At 44.1% G+C, this 18,693-nt stretch overlaps 1 protein-coding gene across 3 annotated transcripts in view; it reads right to left on the bottom strand.

The window, feature by feature from the left end:
* The window catches only part of ca10a (carbonic anhydrase Xa), a 191,301-nt gene that overhangs the window by 30,764 nt on the left and 141,844 nt on the right, over positions 1 to 18,693 (bottom strand). For all 3 annotated transcript variants that reach the window (XR_013788887.1, XM_079493506.1, XM_079493507.1), the window contains one exon: positions 1,560 to 1,745. Coding sequence is in view for 2 of the 3 variants with exons in the window: in XM_079493506.1 (XP_079349632.1) it covers positions 1,560 to 1,745 (186 nt within the window). In the remaining variant the exon portion in view is untranslated. The remainder of the gene's footprint in view (positions 1 to 1,559; positions 1,746 to 18,693) is intronic.

Below are 18,693 nucleotides of genomic sequence, written 5' to 3'. Positions count from 1 at the left end.
GGCAACCTGCATTAAGTCATAAAATAAATACATAAATATCGAAAAGATTGGATTCTGAACTTGACGATTCAATATTGATATCGTGGCATTAAAAATCATGATATATCACTGAATCGATTTATTTTGCCCACCCCTACTTTGACACCATCAACCACTCAATTCTCATCTCATGCCTCCAGACCCAATGTTTCCCAATGTTCGGTATTTGGTCCCATGATCCTTTTCATTCCATTAGAACTTGAATCAGAACGTCTACCAGCATGCCTTCAAGATTCACTGTTAGGGTAACTGCCAAGCTACACCAGGCTTTTCTCGCGCGTTTCTCCCGCGGGTGCGTTTAATTTAGGTCCAGTCCTATTTTAAAAAATGCACGTGCGGGCCGCGCGTTTAGGGTAAACGCGCGAGAAAAGCCTGGTGTAGCTTGGCCGTAAAGCCGATCACACACACATCTCTACAGGCACCACCACCACAGACCACCACCCATTCCAATAACACCATCTGCCAAAAACTCAACTACAATAAATCAGAAAATGCAAGCCTTTTGGCTCACCTGCTCCACCTAGGATTTCTTACTCAATATTGAATGTTCCATGGTCAGCCCCCACCTCTGTGACTTCAGAACCCTTTCACACCCCCAAACGCTCAGTCTCGTTATATGATTATGGCAAATAATCACAGAATGTCACTGCACTGAGAGACATGCAGCTGCTGTATACTCCCACAGCTGCTCTATACATCTCCTTACAACAGTGTTTTACCGGATTTTGCCGTTTGTGTTAAATAACACCATAAAACCGCCATTACCCTTTTCTTGTCACGGCGTTCATGCAACGCAAGGGGTGCACACACCACCGTTTGGGAACCCAACCACATCCCAGCTACAGGATGCAACACCATCCCTCCTATGGCCTCACCTCTAAAGTCCTCAATACAATAATGTAAACGATAAATGTTCAGAACTCAGCTTCTGACTTGCTCACACCAGTCCTTCAATGTCTTTACTGCAGGCTCCTGGTCAAACAAATAATCAACTTCAAAATACTCCTCACAACCCACAAGGACCTCAACAGCGTAGCTCTCCCCTAACATTCCATGTCCCCTCGGACTCCCTCAGGTCCGATCATGCCATGTGTTTGTGTATGTGTAGTAAATGTTCAAGCAAACTGTGTTGTTTGTTTCTGCTGCATGCATTGATAGAAACACTTCTTATTTGGGAATTCACATTAGCAATACTATCATGATTATTAGATAGAAACTGCACATTCAGTGACTACTACCGTACTTGTCTGTGTACAGTATGGACCTTTTGCAATATCTTGGCTACAATGCAATACTTTATTGATTGACCCCAGGGATCAATGAAGTTCCATCTACTCTAATCAGTTATCCAAGTTATTGCCAGAAAGCAATAAAACTATCTGAGCAAATACGCTGACGCTGATGAAAATTTTAGAACGACAAATCTGTCTTTTCGTGGGATATGTCACAGAATCTCAGATCGAATCTCTTCATCAGAGGAAAGTACATTTAAAAAAAGTTTAAATCTTCCAGCAACTGACCTCTCCAGAGAAGGCCTGTCCATTGAGCATGTGTTCAGAGCCCTGGCTGTCCTCACTGCCAAAGTGTAGCCGAATCTCCTCCAGGCGATGGCTGTATGTCATTGGCCCACCAGAAATATTCACCAGATGTTCCTTGTCCAGTCGCAGAGAGACATGGCGGCCTGTGTTGTACATTGTCCCTCCCACCTGAAAAAACGTGGAAGACAGTAGAAGGAATTTGGAGTTTATCAATCTGGTATTCCTACTTTGGGTACTGTATGGCATACTGAATTAATACATAAATAATAATAATAATAACTGTAATCTCCCCCCCCCCCCCCCCCCCCCTTCCCTGCATGAAGACAATTTGCTCAGATTGAGATTCATGAAGAATACCCATATCGACAAACATGACAGACAACATCTCTTTGATACAATGGAGCCTTTGTTTAGGTAAGTTCCTTAAGACTGGCGGTCTTTCATTTTTAGGCACCCAAACGCCTACATTAAGTGAGAGAGACAATGTTATAAGATACAACAACACAAAAAAAAATAAGAGCGTGCGCCAAAGGTTTGAATGAGAAGGTAAAGATGAACAACAACAACAAAAAGATGTGGAGTTTAGCCTTCAAAGCCTGAAAACTGTCAGAATCTGTGCACAAATCAATATGATGTGACGTTATAAAGGGTAGAATGTGGTGATACAAGAGCTCTGAATAACAACCTTTATCAGTGGCTCTGTTTATTTATTTATATTTAGGAACAGTTTCAAAGTGAAGCATTGATATTCAAGGCATGCATTCGGGTGGGCTTCTATGGCTCTTATCTGTCTCCTTACACATTCTCTCTGTCTCCGTCTCTCTCTCTCTCCGTCTCTCTCTCTCTCTCTCTCTCTCTCTCTCCTCCCTTTCTACTCCCTCCACTTTCAAAATGATTCCCCCCCCCCCTCTAAATTCCCAGAGAAAGAACTCTGCCCACACATTGTAAATATTTTATACAACCTCTGAAAAATCAATGATTTGAAAGGAGAGTGAGAGTGTGTATGAGCGAGCGAGCGAACGAGGGAGCGAGTGAGAGAGCAAGCGAGAGAGAGAGAGCGAGAGAGAGAGATGAGTTGCATCGAGTAGCGGAAGTCGAATCGTTAGAGCAGCCCTTTAAGGTTTTCCTGACGACGAGGGGAGGCCAGGAAAACCTCAGCCCCTTCAAGACCTCCTCGAGGACCATTATTCATGAGGTCTTGAGCGGCCTGAACACCCTTTGTTATTGTTAGAGTTTTTCTTTTAATGCATGAGAAAGCATGTACAGCCCCCTGGTAATGAAGGACCCCCCTGCGTCGGGAGGATAAAATTATGCTGCGATGCAAACACAGGATTAGGCACCTCAAAGATGATTATGAGACATGGAAGGGAAAAAAGAGAACAAAGAGGCTGCATATCGAGTGGCTCTCGCCTCATCTTCCTGAACCAGATCCAATGTTTCACACTTGTACGGCGTACTGCAAACACTGCACAATCTGTGCATAAGATGATACTTTTTTCTTTAGCCAGTATCTTGTTCAGCCTGATTGCCCATAGCGGACTAAATAGCTAGAGGCTAGCTGAGAAGCAAGGCTAGTGAAGTGAGGTTGGAATGATGGAAGCGAGGAAAGCGAGTGCGCACAGTGACATGGAGACGCCAAGCAGGCACAGAGAGAGAGAAAGTACAGTACATTCTCACATTATTTCTCTTTTAATCTTCTCGGATCATCAGTGCCAAATGCCATTGAACCAGTGAAAAATTGGAGCAACAGACTAAGGGAACAAAATCAATCCTCCTCACACAAATGTTGCTCAATTCTGAAATAAATATATAAATAGGGCATAGCAGTGGCGGCCATTTTCTGGTTCCATCAATTCAGACAAAAAAATCAGACCAGTCTGAAGCGAGTGGTGCAACAGCACCCCCTATTGGTACTCTAAACGGACATAGTCACAGTCACATAGGTTGGGACATAGGTTGGGACATAGGGACAAAGCTGTTCCTTGGAGTGGTTGCACCACTCAAAAAATATTTATATTATTTTAATCCTAGAATCAAGCCATCCAGGATCCTGGTGAATCATGACCACAACACATTTGATTCTTTGAAAAAGAAATGTAATATTTAATTATATGATACTATATTTAATAAATACCATTTGTTTTGCGGTTTTCCGCATTTTCTATTCTCACAGAATCTAAAGTTGTATGGTAATGATTCACCAGGATCCTTGATGGCTTGATTCTATAGGCTTAAAATAGGCTTTAAAATCTATGGGAAAAAATAATGGGTTCCGGATCGATGGAACCAGAACATGGACACCACTGCTATGCCCTATAATTAGCTAGCTTATAGGCCCTATAGCTAGCTAACTATGAGTGAAAAGAGGCGCAACACCTAAACACATTGAGGCATGACAGCGGAGCTCGAAACACTGCAGCTAGTGCTCAAGACCCTGATGCTGGATAGGAGGGCAGCACTACAGGAGTCCCAAGTTGGCGAATCGCAAATGTACATATATAAATATACAGTAAATGTATAATATAACAGTAAGACGATCGGGGTCGCGTTGAAACAACAGAGCTTCTTAATACGGCACAGTTGAGAAGCAGGAGTTAACCTATTAATCTGGTGTGTCAGTGAGGTCAGATGTAGAGTTGCTGGCATATAACATACAGTATGCTAGAAACTAGAAAAAGTGCCCTTCTGGGCACAGGTCTCCACCAGGAGGATAGGAGTGTGTGTGTGTGTGATGTTTGGCAAAATGTTTAGGAGCAATATAAACGACGTGGCTTGGCCTGTTGTAGCGCCACCATGAGGCTGATTTGAAAACTGTCAAGTGGCATTTCTTCCAAAGCCTAGTGGGAATATATAGCCTGTCTGGTCTCACGTGGTATGAGACTGTAATCCATTGCCTGGAAGACAACAGGTTAGGGAAGAGGACTAACAAACTGACCCCAAACAATCCTGAACCCAGAAATGGGGGAAGGTTGGGCTTGGGGCCAGCAACCCCAAACTGTAAAAAACCCACATATGCTACAGAAACGTTGAATACAGAAAGACAGACCCAAACCCTGGTGGAGGAAGGTTCTTCATCAAGAAGAATCATGACGCTGTGTGATGAAAGCCGCAAGGAAGCCACAGAGCCGAAACCCCTTCTCTCAAACAGAGAAAGTATTAGAATAGGAACATGGAATGTTCGGACCATGCACGAGACAGGTAAGACCATGCAAGTAGCAGGAGAAATGAGGAGATATAGCTTAGATCTGCTAGGAATCAGCGAAACACGGTGGACCCAATCCGGACAACAAAGACCGACGACAGGAGAACTCTTGCTATACTCAGGACACGAAGAAGAAAAATCCCCGCATACAGAGGGGGTAGGTCTGCTGCTATCCAAAACAGCTCAGGGGGCACTGATGGGATGGGAACCACGTGGATCACGAATTATAACAGCCTCCTTCAGAACCAAGCAAAAGAAGATCCAGATGAATGTGGTACAGACAAGAGGGTCTACATCGACAGCCTGGCAAAAGAAGCTGAAGAGGCAGCTGCGAAAGGAAACATGGCGGAGCTGTACAACACCACCAAGAAACTGTCAGGAAAGAGGAGCCAACCAGAGCGACCAGTGAAAGACAAGGAGGGAAATACAAGCAAAGAACCACAACAACAACAGGAAAGATGGGCAGAGTACTTTGAGGAGCTTCTAAATCGACCGACACCACCTAACCCTCCGGATATACAAGCAGCAGAGACAAACCTCCTCATCAACTGTGGAATCCCAACCAAGCTGGAAATAAAGAAGGCCATCACTCAACTGAAGAACGGGAAGGCGACAGGACCAGACAACATCCCAGCAGAGGCACTGAGGGCGGACACAGATGCTTCAGATGTTACACCCACTGTTCAAGGAGATCTGGGAGAAAGGGGAAATTCCAACAGACTGGAAGGAAGGATACCTGGTCAAGCTCCCCAAGAAAGGAGACCTCAGTCAGTGCCATAACTACAGAGGAATCATGCTGCTGTCAGTGCCAGGAAAGATCTTTAACAGGATTCTCCTGGACCGAATAAAGAAAGCGGCGGACCCGCTACTAAGAGACCATCAAGCAGGCTTCCGGCAGAATAGATCCTGTGTTGACCAAATTACAACTCTCCGTATCATAGTTGTAGCAGGGCAGATAACATGCAAATTACAGGAGAATCGTTCACTTGCGGATACAAGCACCAAAATTGGCACACATACTCCTTAGGGGTTGCTCTTTTGAGAAAACCACTGTGCCAAAATAAATTTCAAGATGGCGGCCATTTTTCAAGATGGCTGCCATTGAATATACAGTAATATTGCATTTCGCAATAAAATCCCATAGACTTGTCCTATTTGAATGATCTTGGTGTCAAATCATACATTTTTCACTATGTAGATTCCAAATTTGGACCCATGGACTTACTCACTGGCTTCCTTGTACCATATATCAGTCCCGGAACCCTAATATTCTGCTAAATTAGAGGTTTGTGTTATGTCTGACTCCGGTAAAATGGATGGCAGTTTATATCTTAGTATAATTAGATGTGTAGTATGTGTGTGTGTGTGTGTGTGTGTGTGTGTGTGTGTGTGTGTGGGGGGGGGGGGGGTGTCTAATAAGCCCTGCATCTTTTAGCTAGTGTAGATTACATGTAGTTTACCATGTATGATCAGTTAGACAGCCGCGTCTGAATTGACAGGGTATGCCAGCAGGGGAGAGCCGAGCCAATGGTAAGGGCTATACATGACTTATTCATGGACTTACCAACATGGTGTACAGATCACACTGGACTTAAATGATACTGGATGAACGATCAGGCTAGGTGTAGATCAGATATTTTATTGTCGAACCTAGTCATATCCCATACCTTTTTGTGCATGATGGCGGTAAAAGGATAATCCCTCTGCCTTGATTCACTGAATACAGATAATGGTCATACTGTGTGTGATACCTTGATTACCATTCACCAAGATGTCTAATATAGACCCAGGACCGCCTAAATTCAAGACTGACTGGAGCAAGTGTTGTCTTTGCAAAGACAAGAATAGTAAAGAGCTCTCGTCACCACATGCAAGACAATCACAACATGATGGCTACACTATGATTGCAACTAATATTCCCCTCTTTCACACAATTAATGAGATGCATATTAATAAAATGGATCCAGACAGACTTGATGATCGTGGTGGCATTGAAGAAAATCTGAGGAGGAACAAGGCGCAATATCACAAAAGTTGTCGCATTACGAAACTGGAGAGTGAGAATCACAAAACGAAAAGCAGAGTGCGCTCAGCCAGTGGAATGCAGCTGGGTGTTGATGCATCTGCTGTCAACTCCACAAGACTGAAGGAGAAACTGCTGTCAGAAATACCTGAGTTGGAGGCTCACAAGCAGGGAAGGGATGTTCATTTGGCTTTCCAGAAAGATGTAGGCTTTGGCTTGTCAGAAGCCTCTGACTCTTATAGTGAAGCTATTGTCCTTAGCAAAGCAGCTAACATCTTGCAACGACATATATGCTGGACCACAAGTCCCTCCAAAGCAGGTATTTCTTACAGCAGTTTTTCATTCAGTCATGTGGAGTTGACAGCTGGTCCATCAACACCCAACTGTTCCAGGCACTGGAATAGCACGTACAGGTGAACTATATGTCTGCAAGTCGAAGGACTGAAGGACCCTCACCAGATCTGGTGGTCTCCACTAGATATGTGACTAGCTCTGAGATTTCCTGTAGGTGGGCAACTGGGCATCCTCTTCGGTTGAATGTTCCTTTTCCAGTCTCTTTGTGGTTGTGAGGTACAACCTCTCTATTGTAAAGGTCTGCCAAGCATGCAACATGGAGCTCCTGTGCAATAACATCTCCACCACTGAGTCTTGCAAGAAGTTTTTCCGTCATTTAAAGTTTGGGCACATTCATTATAACTCTTACTGAGATGCATCGTCATAGCTTTCTATGACGACGCATACCCTGTGAGTTCAGAGTATGCAGCATCTTTGTCACATCTGAAACATGGTTGGCTTTGAATGCTGGTTCTACTCCACTCTCTGCTTTGAATGCTGGTTCTACTCCACTCTCTGCTTTGAATGCTGGTTCTACTCCACTCTCTGCTTTTCATTTTGTGGTTCTCACTCTCTCCAGTTTCGTGTTGTTGAACATAATGCGACAACCTTCATGATATTGCGCCTTGTTCCTCCTCAGAGTTTATTCAATGCCACCACCAGGGGAATATTAGTTGTTGTTGTGATTGTCTTGCATGTGGTGATGAGAGCTCATACTATTCTTGTCTTTGCAAAGACAACACTTGCTCCAGTCAGTCTTGAATTTAGGCGGTCCTGGGTCTATATTAGACATCTTGGTGAATGGTAATCAAGGTATCACAATATGATCATTATCTGTATTCAGTGAATCAAGGCAGAGGGGTTATCCTTTTACCGCCATCATGCACAATAAGGTATGGGATACAACTAGGTTCGACAATAAAATCTACACCTAGCCTGATCGTTCATCCAGTATCATTTAAGTCCAGTGTGATCTGTACACCATGTTGGTAAGTCCATGAATAAGTCATGTATAGCCCCCTTACCATTGGCTCGGCTCTCCCCTGCTGGCATACCCTGTCAATTCAGGCGCGTTGTCTAACTGAACATCATACATGGTAAACTACATGTAATCTACACTAGCTAAAAGATGCAGGGCTTATTAGACAACATTTGGGAGTCATAAAGAACAAAAATACTTGGATGCACCCGGGACATATCCTCAGTGATGTATCCCAAGGTCATCAGGGTTTCGGGTCTCACGAACATCATACCCCTCACTCGGGTGACCCAGCCGGGGTGATCAAGTCCCAACTTACGTCTCAGTAGCTACCCACGATCAGACCCACTAGGGAAAGACCAGGGCCACACAATCCGTTGGAACTACTCTGCCGGGACTGGGAGGCACATCATTCTGGCATGTGGAGGGACTAGGCTCTGTGGGTTGACTCCTGTCCGGGCTCCTATGTCTCACCAGGTCCACTCCTGCTCTCACCAGGAGTATCGCCAGGACCTGTGCGTTGCACCAGAGTCCCAGCACCAGACACTTCATTCAGGAGTGGTGGTTTCTTGAGCCGCAATGGTTCTGCAGGCTCCACCTGGGCAACAGTTTATTTAGCTACACCAAACAAATTACTCAGCTGATACTGAACGGTGCGAGCGGTACCCCCCCCCCCACCCCCCCCCCCCACACACACACACACACACACACACACACACACACACACACATACTAAACCTCTAACAATACTAAGATATAGACTACCATCCATTTTACCCAAGTCAGACATAACACAAACCTCTAATTTAGCAGAATATTAGGATTCCGGGACTGTTATATGGTACAAGGAAACTAGTGAGTAAGTCCATGGGTCCAAATTTGGATTCTACATAGTGAAAAATGTATGATTTGACACCAAGATCATTCAAATAGGACAAGTCTATGGGATTTTATTTTGTGAAATGCAATATTACTGTATATTCAATGGCAGCCATCTTGAAAAATGGCCGCCATCTTGAATATTTTTTTGGCACAGTGGTTTTCTCAAAAGAGCAACCCCTAAGGAGTATGTGTGCCAATTTTGGTGCTTGTATCCGCAAGTGAACGATTATTTCCGCTATCTGCCCCGCTATTGAGCAAGCAGTGGAATGGAACTCTCCACTCTACATAAACTTTATAGATTATGAGAAGGCGTTTGATAGTGTTGACAGAGACACCCTCTGGAAACTGCTCAGACACTATGGCATCCCAGAAAAACTGGTCAACCTGATAAGGAACTCCTACGAAGGGACGACATGCAGAGTCATCCATGGAGGTCAGCTCACTCGAAGCTTCCACGTGAAGACTGGAGTCAGACAGGGCTGTCTACTGTCCCCTTTCCTCTTCCTCCTATCCATCGATTGGATAATGAAGGTCACAACAACACACAGGAGAAACGGGATCCAGTGGACCATGACATCACAGCTCGATGACCTAGATTTTGCGGACGACATCGCTCTGCTCTCACATACTCAAAAGCAGATGCAAGAGAAGACAACAGTGCTGGCAGACACCTCATCACAAATTGGCCTCACCATCCATAAAGGAAAGACAAAAGTCCTCAAGGTCAACACAACACACAGAGATCCAGTGACACTAGAGGGAACAGCGCTTGAGGAAGTAAAAGCCTTCACATACTTAGGCAGTGTCATAGACAGTCAGGGCGGCACGGATGCAGACGTCAGAGCCAGAATCGGCAAGGCAAGAGCCGCATTCATCCAACTCAAGACCATTTGGAGCTCGAAACAAATCAGCCAGCGGACAAAGCTCAGACTCTTCAGCTCAAACGTCAAGCCAGTACTATTGTACGGATCAGAGACGTGGAGGACAACAAAGGCAACAACAATGAAGGTGCAAACTTTCATCAATAGCTGCCTGAGGAGAATTCTGAGCATCCGCTGGCCAGACACCATCAGCAATAAGGACCTCTGGCAGAGAGCGAGGCTACCACCAGTGGAAGAGGAGATTAAGAGAAGAAGGTCGGGATGGATCGGCCACACACTTCGGAAGCCCAATACCAGCATCACAAGACAAGCCCTTAGATGGAACCCGCAAGGCACAAGAAAGAGAGGGAGGCCGAAGAACACCTGGCGCAGGGACCTTGAGACTGACATCAAGCAGTGTGGACTGACATGGAAACAGCTGGAAAAGAAGGCCCAGGATAGAGGAGTCTGGCGAACTGTAGTCAACGGCCTATGCTCCATGAAAAGGAGCGATAGGCATAAGTAAGTAAGTACTAGTGGGAATATGCATGCACAACAATGCACCACAATCGGACGCTGCGTTGAGTAGTTGTGGCGATTTGTACAAAACGGGTACAAAGCGGGCTACTCCTGAAAAGTTTAGAAACCAATTGTAGCCAATGAGGGTGGATTATGAGAAATCAAACAAACCCGTCTTGATCACATGACTATGGAGAGCATGTGTACCGATTTGTGTGAAATTTGGATAAAATCTGAAGGAGTAATATTAGAAAATGTGTTTTACATATGTCGGCCTCCTGGTGGCGCTATAAAGAGCAGATGTGAAAAATTCCAGGCAAAGGTTTTTCCTTGGCCTCTAGGGAGTTGGCATACAAAGTTATCCACAGATCCGTGCAGTTAGAGGTAAAAACACTTTTCGGCCAGTTATAGCGCCACCATGAGGCCGAGTTGAAAATGTTCATGTGGCATTTCTTCCTCTGCTTAGTGGGAATGTGCGTGCACAATTTCACGGAAATCACACGATGTGTTCATGATTTGCAGCATTTTGTTTGAAACTGAGCACTCCTGCGAACTTTGGAAGCCAATCTTAGCCAATCAGGGTGGAGTCTGAGAAATCTGAAAGACCCGTTTCGTTGAATGGCTCTAGAGAGACTATGTACCAATTTGCGTGATGTTTGGACAAAATCTGTAGGTGTACTGTCCAAAAACTTGTGTTGCACAAAGCGGCCTCCTGGTGGCGCTATAACAGGCCGTTCTGGAAATTTTGGGGCAGAGGTTCATCGTTGGCATCCAGGGAGTGTGTGTGCAAAATTTGGCATCGACCGGGTTAACGGTGCCAAAGATTAGCTGTTCACAGACGGAAGGACGGACGGACGGACACACACACACACACACGGACGGACGGACGGAGTGCAAAACATACTCTCTCCCCATGCCTTCGGCCTGGTGGAGACAATGATGCAGGTAAGCACAAAATGGTTTCAGTACAAACTAGAAAAAGTGCCCCTCTGGGCACAGGTCTCCACCAGGGCAGGTCAGGTTGTGGCCTCCTAGTGGCGCTATAATAGGCCAATGTGAAAAGGGTGGGATATATTCCTCAGCCTAGCAGGAAAGTCTGTGAAAGATTTCACGTAAATTGCATGCTGCGTTCAAGATTTGAGGCTTTTTGTTCAAAACGGGCCAATCCTGCAAACTTTGAAAGCCACCCGTCTTGTGTCTTGTCCGTGTTTAATGGCCGCCCCAATGCATTTCCAATGGAAGTCACATGGTTTGATGGCTGTGTTGTGCCCCCCTCCCCCGCATCAAACTAAAATATTTGGTCAAACCATGTGACTTCCATTGGAAATGCATTGATTGCATCCATTAAACACGGACAAGACAAATGTTTTTTAGGTGTGATCGAGGCCAGTGTGCGTGCAAAATGTGGCACCGACCTGGTTAACCGTCCCGGAGATTAGCTGGTAACAGACGGAGGACGCACGCACGCACGCACGCACGCACAAAACATACTCTCTCCCCATGCCTTCGGCCTGGTGGAGACAACAATGATAGATTTTCAATATTTCACTTGAAATTAAAATGTCTAATCATGAGAGCTGGATTTGCACGTCCGATAACAGATGGGCACAGGAGTAGTCTTGGAAGATACTGACAGATGAAACCCACCACTGTCATTGTAATGTTTCTACCTGACAGACAAAGTCAACGTAGTGGAAAGAATGAAAATAAAATGCATGTATCTCTTCCATTTATTCTTTGGATCGCAACACAGGTGGGAGGGAGGGATTGGGATGTCCTTCACTTACATATTGCGCTGCCAAAAAACCTGGGTCTGCTATAATCAACAGCTGTCAAACATCTCACATCTAAGCATTCAGTTGTATTAATGAATTTTAAAACTCTTGAGTAAATGCCTTCGTGAACTTTGATCTCTTTATCCGATAATTGAGGCAAGATCCCTTTATATGCATTCTGGGTTTCATTTTACATACAGTAGGTCCGCCCTCTAATGGGGCTCTGTGGGTTTAGCAGCATACTGTAGATATTAAAAAATATAGATGCCTCATTGGCCGCTACAGTTCGTTGGAGAGACCTGTCTCCAATGGGAGGAGGAAGTCAAGCGGAATCTTGAAGCTAAGTGCTGCTGGGAAAGAGGGAGTCGCGCCTCTGATTGGCCTACCAAACGTCCCAACGTCCCCTTCCGTTCTTCCGCTATGCTTCGCAAGGAATCTCGTGAAAGCTTGCCAATGCAATCACGCATCGCCTCCCGTTGCCTCCATCTTGCCTTCCGTTGAGATACAGACGCCCCAGAGTCAGAGGAGGCGTCTACCATTATATGTCTATGTTGAGCAGTGCCTAAACACCAGTGGTGGAAAAGGTACTCAAATGTTTTACTTAAATAAAAGTACCAATACTGTAATGTAGATGTACTCCGTTACAAGTAGAAGTCCTGTATTCAAAATGTACTCAAGTAAAAGTACAAAGGGTATTAATTATATATGTACTTAAAGTACTAAAAGTAAAAGTACTCATATTGCAGAATGTCAATTTCAAAATGTGTACAAAGTCTTTTGAAAACAGCCCATCTACAAGCTCACAATCAGTCACATTGTGGTTATGTATGTACAGGTATGTGTTTTCTGATAAAAATTTAAATCTCTAAAGTAACTATATTTATAGTGTATGGTTTTGAGCTGAAACAAAACTTTTACAGGTAAGCAAAAAAAAAATTGTTATAGGAATCACTTTATATTGTGCACCTTATAAGCAAAGCAAATAGCAGAAAAGGAGATAATCTAAGTGAATACATTAGACAGAGGCTGTGAAATGTGTGTACGCTTTAGCGAGCATCAGATGGTTTTTAATATGATCCATGCGGGCCTGCAGCAGAAATCACTGAATCATGACATAACCATAATGTATTTGATTAAAAGACAAGGGTGCCACTTTTTCATTACGGTTTGCAGATATCGAGGATAAGGAGGACAGAGAAGTTGTGGGTAGAGAAGTGACTGGAAAACATAAAGAAGTTAAAGCCCCACTCTGGCATTTTGGTGTGCATTTTCCTGTTGATTTGCCAGTAGTTCTATACATTGATTCCAGATGCATCTTCAACCAAATAAGTGAACATTGTAATGCCTTCTTGAAATGTTATTTGGCTATTTGTACAGTATGTTAAAAACATTGTTAAATGGAACCTTTGCGCATACAAATAATGGTTAGTTACTAAGCATTCTTTTTTTATGTGTCAAGGTAAACCCAACACAACGCAGCAAAAAACTCACAAATTCCGCACAGTATTATGCTGTTCCCCTCTGAATAATTCCCTAAATTGCTGGATTTTGAAGAAAGGAAGCAAGCAGACACTGCTCCAGAGGCGTTGAGATATTTTAATGTAGCATGATGAAAAACCCTGCTTCAGTTAATCTCATTAGAAAAGGATGGTGAAGGCAAGGCCAAGTTTTAGCAGTGATGATGGTAAATGTTTCATTACAAGTGCCTCATTGAACTTTGAACAATGAACGTGAATGCTTTTCTCCTCTGCTGGAAGCATAATGTTTTTCCATGTTTATCTTGTTAACTTTTGATGTGGGAGATATTTATATTTTAACATTTCAAAGGATGTTTTTGGAAACGTCTCCCACATCAACATGATTTTAGAGTACACCTTAGGGTAGGGTACTCAAACTTATCATGACATGAAGCAATTAGCAGTTAAATTATATAAGGCTTTATAGGCTGCAGGCATGTACAGTAACCACACGCAATTTAATGGATGTGACTCTAAAATCTTAGATTAATTTATTAAGATCCCCATTACAAATGGTACGTAACAGATACTCGTCCTGGGTTTCACATGGAACAATACAAACGTAGATTGAATAAGATATAGGATAATTAATTAGCTTGTTTTGGTTATGAAAGTAAAACTATTGCTAGACTCGACAAGATGACTTCTAACTTGATAGACCTAGATCAAGTATTCTTCATTCAAACTGGTAGCTCAGCCGAATATATTATTTGGGCTTAACATAATATTGACTCTCCCACTGCTGCTCTCACCTTGGATGTGGAGAAGGCATTCAACAGAATCTCCACCCTGGAGAGCTTTGGGTTTAGCACTACATTTATGATTTATCGGCTTGATCAATCTTCTTTACACTTACCCTAGAGCAACAGTTTTAACTAATGATGTAATTCCACAATAATTTTGAGCTTGGTAGAGGCAGATGACAAACAAGACTGTGCATGCATGCTAGCTAATCGTGCATACTGTTAGACTGGTCAGTGTCAAACATTTTGTACAATGTACTGTACACAGGCCCAGGCGGTGGCGTAACCGTCTGGGCACCCGACTGGTAATCCAGTCGCAGTGTGCCGCGGGTTCGACTCCCGAGCCCGACACGGCCTTTACTGCATGTCTTCCCCCATCTCTCTCCCGTTTCCTGTCAGCCTACTGTCTGTCCCTTCAAAAACCAATAAAAGGCGTAAGCCGCAAAAAAATATCTTAAAAAAAAAAAAATTTACTGTACACAGCCAGTAGGCCAAATAAGACACACTTTTTTTCAAATTGGCCTCATGGTGGCACTATACCAGTGCTTTTAATGTTTTGTAGGTCCTGACCACAGGTCACGTTAGTCTGCAATTGCCATATTTAATGGAAAAGTCCGGGAAATGAAATGTCCTCCGGACACCCTGATTGGTTGTGATTTATTACCATCACTGCAAATCGGACATTTCAAATCCTCTCACAGAGGTACTGTGAGAAGTAGAAGTTCAATGTGGAACTGTCATGAAAATGTTTATGAATATGCCGAGGTTCCACAAATAAAACAACAATGTACACGCCAGGTCACGTAACGTGCATTCCGTGCAGGTAAAACCATAAGATAATCATAATTAATCACCCATCAAAAAAAGAAAAGAAAATCAAACGGGTGGACACTACAGCCTCTCCCTTAGAGATAGGGTGATCCGCGTGGACTCCGAGTAGAACCGTTGCTCCTCACTTGGAAAGGAGCCAGTTTAAGCATACAGAAGTAGTTGAAGCACAACAGACGTGTGCTTCAACGTGACAAAAATAGAAACTTAGGCGAAAACAGAAGCGCAACACGAGGATAAAGGAAATTCATTCAATGTCCAGTTTGGTAATTCACAACTACTACTACTATACTTTGCAGCTATGTGGGGATTATCTGACGCGATCTGACACATGTCTCTTGCCCTGTCTGTCTGCCTGCCCCCCCCCCCCCCCCCCCTCACTGGGGAAAAATCCGGGAGGAAAAATGGGCAAGCGCAGGAGACCCCCTGGCAGACAAAAGGACCAGATGGGGGCATTATATCTCCACACTGGTCCTGGAAAGCCTCGGGATCCACCAGGAGGAAGTAGCTAATCAGCAAAAGGAAAGTCTGGAGCTCTCTGCTGGAACTGTTGCCCCCACGATCCGCTTTCAGATAAGCTGACAGCTGCAACCCACGAGTTAACACAGCCATAAGCAGGCCATGTGGCCTATGTGCTCCAAGGAGCGCTATACTTATTTGTTTGTTTGTTTTATCTATTTATCAATTCTTCCCATTAATTATATGATTTATTTTTCACATGTTATTTGTAGAAGCGATGAACATTTTTATGGCCGTTCTGTTTTGTCTTTTTTGTACTGTTCATTGTGCTTGTGTGTTGAAAGGGTAACATGCCAATAAATACTATATATTATATAAAGACATCACACAACTGCATGTTAGCAATTGTAGTTGCAGTTCATCTTCTGAAATAGATACATTTGTCATTTTAACACTTAATTAGAGGTAAATTGAGATAAGAGAAGAAATCCAGCACTCACGGCAATAGCTTTTAAGGCACTTATTTATTTTACCAAAGGTAGGTTAGGTATATGGCATGCTGCAGACAAGCAGCACACAACGAACGCGTTGCGGCCGAAGCCTTCGTCAGCGTTGTGAGTGCTGGATTTCTTCTCTCACAACGCTGACGAAGGCTTCGGCCGCAACGCGTAAAATGATTAAAGTGAGTGAGACGAGATGGAGTCGTGCATGCTGCCTTCTATTCGAAATTGAGATAAGAAAATTTTTAAAATAAAAACGTGATAACGAGCATTCCCCAAAATCTCTCTTTCATTCTTTCCTCACGCTGCTTTCTTCCCTTATTTCCCAGTACGTTTTTCTCGTCTATCAGGTCACGCTTCGCTCTCCTCTACTTTTCTTCTACTCTCCCTGTACTGGATGTGCTCATCTCAGCTGTGTGTTCCACTGCAGTACCCTAATTACTTGATGATTGGTGGTCACCTCCTCTCACCCATCTCATGAGATCCTGTCTGATTCCAACACTCCCCCACGTTAGCCATTGAGCTCATCATCGTCTTTGTCATTTTGCTGCCACGGCCGAACCACCTCTGGCAGTCCGTAGCGGAGGCAGATGAGCTTCTGAGCATTGGATCATGATCAAAATATTAGACGATTGCTCCACTGGGGAAATAATTTGAGGTAGAAGGATGGTTCAATTCCAAACTGTGGCAGGATTTCATAGTTCTGTTGGCATTAGCAATTTAGCAAGGTTATGTAGAAGAGAATGAGAGAAAAAAAACAGACTTTTCTCTGGATTCCAGCTTTCTTGACAATGTTTTGCTTACCTCTGGGCTTGAAAGACAAAGACAGCTATAGCTTTGGGATGATAAATATTTGATGCCATTGATGGGTAGCATGTGCTTAGAACGAAGGGTCATAGTGTCCTGACGCTAACATAAAAACTAAAAGCAAAGAATTGGACCGACTCTGCATGCAGTATTTATGAATTATGATAAGAGTTGATATCTATCTAAGAGCTTATATTGATTTAAAACCATAATGCAGAATACATTAGCCCACACCTGCTGAGACTGCTATTATACAACCAGTGAAATACAGTCAGCTATGGCTATCAGGAAGAAGAGTTAGAGCAAAGATTAAACAGATGGCCGCTGGACAATCTTAACTGATGAAGCTGTAATATTATTCACCAAGTGTAGAGCCGTGGGCACTGTGACTCTAATTCTCCATCTGTTCACATGCTAAGAACTATAGTAGACTCTAGACTCATTCAAGTCTCTCTGGACTCACAGAGGAATAACAGAGCAGTGCAGATTCACCAAGTCACAAAGAAATACCTACCGTAAAGGCACAGAGGTGTGATGTGAGGAGAATATGTGCACCATGAATATAGATGATAACACATAACATGGGAGTCATTATTTCCTGTCTGACTGTAAACAATGATTTGGCTCTCGTTTGATACTGATCCTCTTCGCAATCAAGGTTTCTTCTCAATAGTTTTCTCTTCTCAACCCTGTCTCAAGTTACATATGGACACAAATGCAGATAGAGGTCCGCTGGTTCTATGTTCATCAGCTGCAGCGTATTGGCCCAGTGACAGTGTGCAGGTGTGAAGCAGCGTTCATTAAGCCCCTGATTAAGATGGCGGTCATGCCAGTGTGAGATGACAGCGCCATGGGGGCACGGCAGGAAATGGCACGTCTGGACCCCCCTCCCAAAAGGCCATCTGTTTTTTGCCAAGCTACTGTATGTCACCAAGGTATTGACAAAGGCACTAAAGTGTACAGTATGTGAAATGGATGCGCGCGCGCACACGCACGCACACACGCACACACACGCACACACACGTGTGCGTGTATGCGCTCGCTCATGTGAGGTAGGGGGTGGGAGTGAGGGGGAACGGTTTTCCCTCCTCAGGTAGCAAGCGAACACTTAAACACACCCTGTGACCCATCAGGGGAGGGGAGGCACCGAAGAGAGGAGGTCAGTATCCAATTTAATTAGCGTCAGAATTTTTGGGCAGCTCACAGCTCACTGTGGGAATTCTGGAGGCCGTTCTGATGCTACATGCTCGGTGTGTGCGACTGCTGTTGCTTACTTTATTGTGAGTTGGCTACAAGCGGAAACCACATGTGTCTGCTTGCATCAGAAATGCTGCCCACAGATACAAGCAGTAAAATCTTATCTTCCTGCTAAGGTCAAGATTCACACCCTGTTCCAGACCGCTGCGAGGCAGGGAAGGCATGGGCTATTTTTCAAGCTGAGTGCACCGTGTTGTGCTGTACTTCTTGTTGTGTATACATGTGTTATTCTGTTTCCCGTACAAAGCTGACAAGAGTAACCAACCACACACAGGAGTGGACCTTTAACTCATGGAAGGAGTTTGAATAGCACTGTGCTTCAATAAAGACCAATTGTGTTTTTGACACCTAACCCACTTTCCCCGTCACCTAACCCACTTTCCCCGTCACTCTACCTGTCACTCACCCCAGACAAACCCCCAGTTCATCGTG

This window comes from Electrona antarctica (genome assembly GCF_951216825.1).
Source record: "Electrona antarctica genome assembly, chromosome: 22".
Taxonomy (NCBI): Eukaryota; Metazoa; Chordata; class Actinopteri; order Myctophiformes; family Myctophidae; genus Electrona; species Electrona antarctica.
The sequence above is the reverse complement of the archived record's forward strand: the minus strand, read 5'-3'. Positions and strand labels throughout refer to the sequence as shown.